This window comes from Hippoglossus hippoglossus, unplaced genomic scaffold, assembly GCF_009819705.1.
Source record: "Hippoglossus hippoglossus isolate fHipHip1 unplaced genomic scaffold, fHipHip1.pri scaffold_90_arrow_ctg1, whole genome shotgun sequence".
In the NCBI taxonomy this organism is placed as follows: Eukaryota; Metazoa; Chordata; class Actinopteri; order Pleuronectiformes; family Pleuronectidae; genus Hippoglossus; species Hippoglossus hippoglossus.
The window spans coordinates 1-7,500 of record NW_022986842.1 but is presented as its reverse complement, the minus strand read 5'-3'; the positions used below and the strand labels follow the sequence as shown (position 1 = coordinate 7,500).

Below are 7,500 nucleotides of genomic sequence, written 5' to 3'. Positions count from 1 at the left end.
CCTTTGAGAGATTAAATGTTTTAGTAAGAGGTGAATAAGGTTCATGCTCTGTGCGTGTGCATGTGCGTGTGTGTGCGTGCGCGTGCATGTGTGCGTGTGCATGTGCATGTGTGTGCGTGTGTGTGTCAGACTGTGGAAAATATTTTCAAAATGAATCAAAACTAAACTTTTGGATCAGTTTGAATACAAGATATTTTTTATTTTATGTCGTCCTTCAGAACTGGACCCATCCAAAAACGTCATCACCATGGAAACCGGAGACAGGTGTGTACCACACACACAACAACAACAACAACAGCTCAAGACAGAAAAAAAGTGATTGACATTAAAGGGTTCGATGTTTCCAAGCGTCTGATTGGCTGAATCAATCGTCCTTTTGGCATCACAGGTAAAGTTTGGTTTCTCTCTTCAGGGGCGTGTCTTTGCGTTTCAAGGAGCAGCACAGCTGTCAGTCCTGGTTCAACCACCTGCAGAGAGCTCTGACCAATCACAGCTCAGATCCTCACTGTCCTCCAGCAGCCAATCACAGCTCCACTCGTCAGTCTCTGTACCTGGATCTGGACGTGGGCTTGAGAGGTTCAGTACCGCAGGGTATCGAACGCTGCATCTCCCACATCACAGCCTACGGTCAGAACAAGTGCAGTAAATCAGGTGTTAGGGTTAGGGCCCCTGAGGGCCCCCAGGGTCCTTCCACAGCTGCCTGAACACAAACATGTCTGTCTCAGGTTTGAAGGTGGAGGGCGTGTACCGCCGCTGTGGCCTTGCTGCCAAAGTGAACCAATTGGTGGAGGCTCTGATGACATCACCAAGCTCTGCCCCCCTGGAAAGTGACGAGCAGGGTGTGTTGGACGCTGGCTCCGCCCTCAAACAATATGTCCGCCAGCAGCAGGGTTTAATCCCCAACGTACAGCCGTGGCTGCAGGCCGCAGGTCAGTACACAGTATCTGTAGTACAAGTACATGTAGTACATTCCAGTAGTATCAGTGTAGTAACAGTACTTTGTCTCTCAGTGGTTTCAGATCAACGCTCCAGGTTTAAAGCTTATCAGCGGTTACTACGGCAACTTCCTGACGACAACCGAGCTACGCTGAGCGCACTGTTCGCACACTTCTACATGTAATGCACACACACACACACACACACACCAGACACACATATACACACACACACACACACACACACACACACACACACACACACACACACAAACACACACAATAACACACACAATAACAAACAGTAAAATAGACACAGTAACACACAAAGTAACACAAGTGACACAAACAGTAACACCCACAGATGATGTTTGTGTGTCTCTTCAGGGTCCAGGTGTTCTCTCAGGTGAACAAGATGTCCGCTCAGAATCTCGCTCTGATTCTCGTCCCGTCTCTGTTTCACACCTTGAGCCAGGATCTGCTCACACTCACCAGAGAGTTCATCATCCACCACACACTGCTGTTCCTGGTAAACACACACCACACACACACACCACACACACATCTGACCCACACCTGACACACCGATCATTCACTGTTTTCTGTGCAGACACCTGAGGAAGAGGAGGAGGAACAGATCACGGTCTTCTGATGAACGAGAAGAAGAAGAAGAAGAAGAAGAAGAAGAAGAAGAAGAAGAAGGACAAATTAGAAGTGGTAGTTTTTCTCTGCATTTTAAACTCATTTACTTGTTTTTATTCCTTCATTTACAGTTTTTTGGGTGAAATCAACACAAACACAATATCTATGGAATATTGTGTTTTTAATATTAAATCAATGATGATAAGCTTTGTGTGATTCCTAGTGTGAGCAGGGCTTCCACAGTGCCGTTGAACCAGGCACCCGAAACAACAGTTTAACGTTTACATCTTAAAGACGGAGCCAAAATAATCAAATCATCAAATAAACGATTCTTTTCTTTCTTCATATGTGAAATGTGTTTGTAGCAGTCGTCCAGATGATCTGATGGTAAACTCCATCAACTAGTCATCAAACTCAAATAACTAGTCGACTAGTCCTCAAACTCCATCAACTAGTCCTCAAATTCAATCAACTAGTCATCAAATAACTAGTCGACTAGTCCTCAAACTCCAACAACTCGTCCTCAACTCAAACAACTAGTCCTCATATTCCATCAACTAGTCCTCATATTCCATCAACTAGTCCTCACTTTAACATGGTAAAAACAGATAAAAAGAAGCTGAGTTGCGCAGGAGCAGGAATTTAAGTTACAATGCTGTCTCTCCTGCACAGACGACTGACAACCTGAGGACAGTTACCCAGCTGTGACCAAACAGAAAGTGTTACCCAGCTGTGACCAAACAGAAAGTGTTAACCAGCTGTGACCAAACAGAAAGTGTTAACCAGCTGTGACCAAACAGAAAGTGTTAACCAGCTGTGAGGAAATTAAGCCATTTAAAATAATTTTCAGGTCATTAAAAGAGAGGAAGAGTTTGAGGGTTTTCTTAGCTGAAATAACAACAGTGGTGTAGATGAGGTACCAGGGGCTCTAAATGGTCTTTATACTTCAGATGGAGACAAAGGGACCCAACAACTTACTATAACTATCAGTTAACTGAAGACACTTACTGATACAGCTTTGTTTTACTTAGATTACCGTTTACCTGATCACCAGGTTCTAAAGGGTGGTAAAGCTGAGTGGTAAATATGGAGCCTAATGGTAGCATGTATAGTGGGAAAAGGATGGGTCTTAAAGGGATAGTTCACTTAAAAAAAGAAAATTCCCTCATTATCTACTCACCACTATGATGTAGGGGGGGTGAAGTGTTTAAGTCCACAAAACCCCAGTTTCAGGGGTAAAGAGTGTTAGAGCAGAATCTAATACAACTGAAGGTGATTGATTATTCAGACGTAATAAAACAACAGAAAAAACATAATGTCGTGGAAATTTATCATGAGATTTGAAATAATGAGTTTCTCAGATCGGAGTTGTCTTAGAGGTTTAATTATTAGCTCTACAGAGGTTTACGCAGTCAGCAACATGGCTCAGAGTGCAACCACGAGAAGTTAAAAAGGAAGGTTTTTATACAATGTGATAAACAGGAAACGAAACAGAAAGCAGACAGCAAACATCTGCTGTCTGGTATCACTGTTACAAAAAGAGGAATCAAATCCAGCACATAGTTGCACAAATAAAGGTCGACAGGAGGTGGAAGACATTGATGTTGCATCAGCTAAGTGCACAGAAAACAGTCAAAACAGTAATAAGACATTGATCAGTGGAATTTTCCATTACATAACATGCCTCCATGCTGCTCCTGTGGTGTCATCAAGTGTCCTGAAGCCCTGATGTTCATATTCCACCTTAAACAAGATCATTTACACCAAGTGTTTAGCCTGATAGTCCTCTGATATCCCCCGAGCTGCATGTGGATCACAGACGACATTTAGGCTGAAAACTTGGTGTAAATGACCTTGTTTAAGGTTGAATATGAACGTCAGGGCTTGTGGACACTTGGATGACATCACAGGAGCAGCATGGAGGCATGTTAGGTTTTTTCTCTTTTATTACGTCTGAAGAAGAGGTCAGTTATTTCAATTCAAAGTTCTGAGTAGATAATGGGGGGATTTTCTGGGTGAACTATCCCTTTAAAATGGAGCATTAAGGTACTCCGCTGATGATGGGAGCTTATCACAAGAAGGGTTTCTAATCTGGTAAACTTCAGTCGAAGCCTCTGAATAAAAGTGATTTGTGATATCCAGGTGAGCTCTGATTGGTTGTCACTCGTAGACGTCTTCTGCATCCATAGACATCTGCTGTGAAATCAACGTTTTCATGGAACCAGCGGGATTACAAGGAACTGAAAAGAGTAGAACATGTTAGGATCTACTGGCATCTGTGTGTATGTGTGTGTGTGTGTGTGTGTACATACCATAAGGAGACTCCTCCCCTCCCTCCTGCTTGCCAAATGTCCTCTTGTTGCCATGGTAACTGTGCATTGGTATATAAACGTTTTCCTCCTTGTTACCTGGAACAGGTAATAATCAAAATACATGTGACGCTATGGAAACCAGATGTAGATGTGTGTGTGTGTGTGTGTCAGCAAAAGTCTTTGATTGGCTACTGTACGTGTGGTCTTCTTCTGATTCCTCTTCCTCAGGACAAAGAGGATGATGAAGACAAGCAGCAGTAAGACCAGGAGGAGGCAACAGATCCACAGCCACATCTCTTCACTGTGGATTATTACAAAAATTCTGTTAGGTAGGTATCATCAGTATCATCAGTAGGTGTATCATCAGTAGGTGTATCATCAGTAGGTGTATCCTCAGTAGGTGTATCATCAGTAGGTGTATCATCAGTAGGTGTATCCTCAGTAGGTGTATCATCAGTAGGTGTATCCTCAGTAGGTGTATCATCAGTAGGTGGTAGGTATCCTCAGTATCATCAGTAGGTGTATCCTCAGTAGGTGTATCATCAGTAGGTGTATCCTCAGTAGGTGTATCATCAGTAGGTGGTAGGTATCATCAGTATCATCAGTAGGTGGTAGGTATCATCAGTATCATCAGTAGGTGTATCATCAGTAGGTGTATCATCAGTAGGTGGTAGGTATCCTCAGTATCATCAGTAGGTGTATCCTCAGTAGGTGTATCATCAGTAGGTGGTAGGTATCATCAGTATCATCAGTAGGTGGTAGGTATCATCAGTATCATCAGTAGGTGTATCATCAGTAGGTGTATCATCAGTAGGTGTATCCTCAGTAGGTGTATCATCAGTAGGTGGTAGGTATCATCAGTATCATCAGTAGGTGGTAGGTATCATCAGTATCATCAGTAGGTGTATCCTCAGTAGGTGTATCATCAGTAGGTGGTAGGTATCATCAGTATCATCAGTAGGTGTATCATCAGTAGGTGTATCCTCAGTAGGTGTATCATCAGTAGGTGGTAGGTATCCTCAGTATCATCAGTAGGTGGTAGGTATCATCAGTATCATCAGTAGGTGTATCATCAGTAGGTGTATCCTCAGTAGGTGTATCATCAGTAGGTGTATCATCAGTAGGTGTATCCTCAGTAGGTGTATCATCAGTAGGTGTATCATCAGTAGGTGTATCCTCAGTAGGTGTATCATCAGTAGGTGGTAGGTATCCTCAGTATCATCAGTAGGTGGTAGGTATCCTCAGTATCATCAGTAGGTGTATCATCAGTAGGTGTATCATCAGTAGGTGTATCCTCAGTAGGTGTATCATCAGTAGGTGGTAGGTATCATCAGTATCATCAGTAGGTGTATCATCAGTATCATCAGTAGGTGTATCATCAGTAGGTGTATCCTCAGTAGGTGTATCCTCAGTAGGTGTATCCTCAGTAGGTGTATCATCAGTAGGTGGTAGGTATCATCAGTATCATCAGTAGGTGTATCATCAGTAGGTGTATCATCAGTAGGTGTATCCTCAGTAGGTGTATCATCAGTAGGTGTATCCTCAGTAGGTGTATCATCAGTAGGTGGTAGGTATCATCAGTATCATCAGTAGGTGTATCATCAGTAGGTGTATCATCAGTAGGTGTATCCTCAGTAGGTGTATCCTCAGTAGGTGTATCATCAGTAGGTGGTAGGTATCCTCAGTATCATCAGTAGGTGTATCCTCAGTAGGTGTATCATCAGTAGGTGTATCCTCAGTAGGTGTATCATCAGTAGGTGGTAGGTATCATCAGTAGGTGTATCATCAGTAGGTGGTAGGTATCGTCAGTATCATCAGTAGGTGGTAGGTATCCTCAGTATCATCAGTAGGTGTATCATCAGTAGGTGTATCATCAGTAGGTGTATCCTCAGTAGGTGTATCATCAGTAGGTGGTAGGTATCATCAGTAGGTGTATCATCAGTAGGTGGTAGGTATCCTCAGTATCATCAGTAGGTGTATCATCAGTAGGTGGTAGGTATCCTCAGTATCATCAGTAGGTGTATCATCAGTAGGTGGTAGGTATCCTCAGTATCATCAGTAGGTGGTAGGTATCCTCAGTATCATCAGTAGGTGGTAGGTATCCTCAGTATCATCAGTAGGTGTATCCTCAGTAGGTGTATCATCAGTAGGTGGTAGGTATCATCAGTATCATCAGTAGGTGTATCATCAGTAGGTGGTAGGTATCATCAGTATCATCAGTAGGTGTATCATCAGTAGGTGTATCATCAGTAGGTGTATCCTCAGTAGGTGTATCCTCAGTAGGTGTATCCTCAGTAGGTGTATCATCAGTATCATCAGTAGGTGTATCCTCAGTAGGTGTATCCTCAGTAGGTGTATCCTCAGTAGGTGTATCCTCAGTAGGTGTATCATCAGTATCATCAGTAGGTGTATCATCAGTAGGTGTATCCTCAGTAGGTGTATCCTCAGTAGGTGTATCCTCAGTAGGTGTATCATCAGTATCATCAGTAGGTGTATCCTCAGTAGGTGGTAGGTATCATCAGTATCATCAGTAGGTGTATCCTCAGTAGGTGTATCATCAGTAGGTGGTAGGTATCCTCAGTATCATCAGTAGGTGTATCCTCAGTAGGTGTATCCTCAGTAGGTGTATCCTCAGTAGGTGTATCATCAGTAGGTGTATCCTCAGTAGGTGGTAGGTATCCTCAGTATCCTCAGTAGGTGTATCATCAGTAGGTGTATCATCAGTATCCTCAGTAGGTGTATCATCAGTAGGTGTATCATCAGTAGGTGTATCCTCAGTAGGTGGTAGGTATCATCAGTATCATCAGTAGGTGGTAGGTATCCTCAGTATCATCAGTAGGTGTATCCTCAGTAGGTGTATCCTCAGTAGGTGTATCCTCAGTAGGTGTATCCTCAGTAGGTGTATCATCAGTAGGTGTATCCTCAGTAGGTGTATCATCAGTAGGTGTATCATCAGTAGGTGGTAGGTATCATCAGTATCATCAGTAGGTGGTAGGTATCCTCAGTATCATCAGTAGGTGTATCCTCAGTAGGTGTATCATCAGTAGGTGTATCATCAGTAGGTGTATCATCAGTAGGTGGTAGGTATCATCAGTATCATCAGTAGGTGGTAGGTATCCTCAGTATCATCAGTAGGTGTATCCTCAGTAGGTGTATCCTCAGTAGGTGTATCCTCAGTAGGTGTATCATCAGTAGGTGGTAGGTATCCTCAGTAGGTGTATCCTCAGTAGGTGTATCATCAGTAGGTGTATCCTCAGTAGGTGTATCCTCAGTAGGTGGTAGGTATCCTCAGTATCCTCAGTAGGTGTATCATCAGTATCATCAGTAGGTGTATCATCAGTAGGTGGTAGGTATCCTCAGTATCATCAGTAGGTGGTAGGTATCCTCAGTATCATCAGTAGGTGTATCATCAGTAGGTGTATCCTCAGTAGGTGTATCATCAGTAGGTGGTAGGTATCCTCAGTATCATCAGTAGGTGGTAGGTATCCTCAGTATCATCAGTAGGTGTATCCTCAGTAGGTGTATCATCAGTAGGTGGTAGGTATCCTCAGTATCATCAGTAGGTGTATCATCAGTATCATCAGTAGGTGTATCCTCAGTAGGTGTATCAT

At 43.1% G+C, this 7,500-nt stretch overlaps 1 protein-coding gene across 6 annotated transcripts in view; it reads left to right on the top strand.

Annotated features, from left to right (window-relative positions):
* LOC117759062 (arf-GAP with Rho-GAP domain, ANK repeat and PH domain-containing protein 1) overlaps positions 1–1,931 on the top strand; it is a 17,524-nt gene extending 15,593 nt beyond the window's left edge. For 5 of the 6 annotated variants that reach the window (XM_034581049.1, XM_034581046.1, XM_034581048.1 and 2 more), the window contains exons 21-26: positions 219–264; positions 413–627; positions 726–929; positions 1,011–1,116; positions 1,323–1,464; positions 1,546–1,931. In XM_034581049.1, coding sequence (XP_034436940.1) covers positions 219–264; positions 413–627; positions 726–929; positions 1,011–1,116; positions 1,323–1,464; positions 1,546–1,587 — 755 coding nt within the window. In that variant the 3' untranslated portion in view covers positions 1,588–1,931. Of the gene's footprint in view, positions 1–218; positions 265–412; positions 628–725; positions 930–1,010; positions 1,159–1,220; positions 1,284–1,322; positions 1,465–1,545 lie in introns of those variants that run through there. The other variant, XM_034581050.1, reaches the window with a different exon arrangement.
* Positions 1,932–7,500: the final 5,569 nt, after the last annotated feature.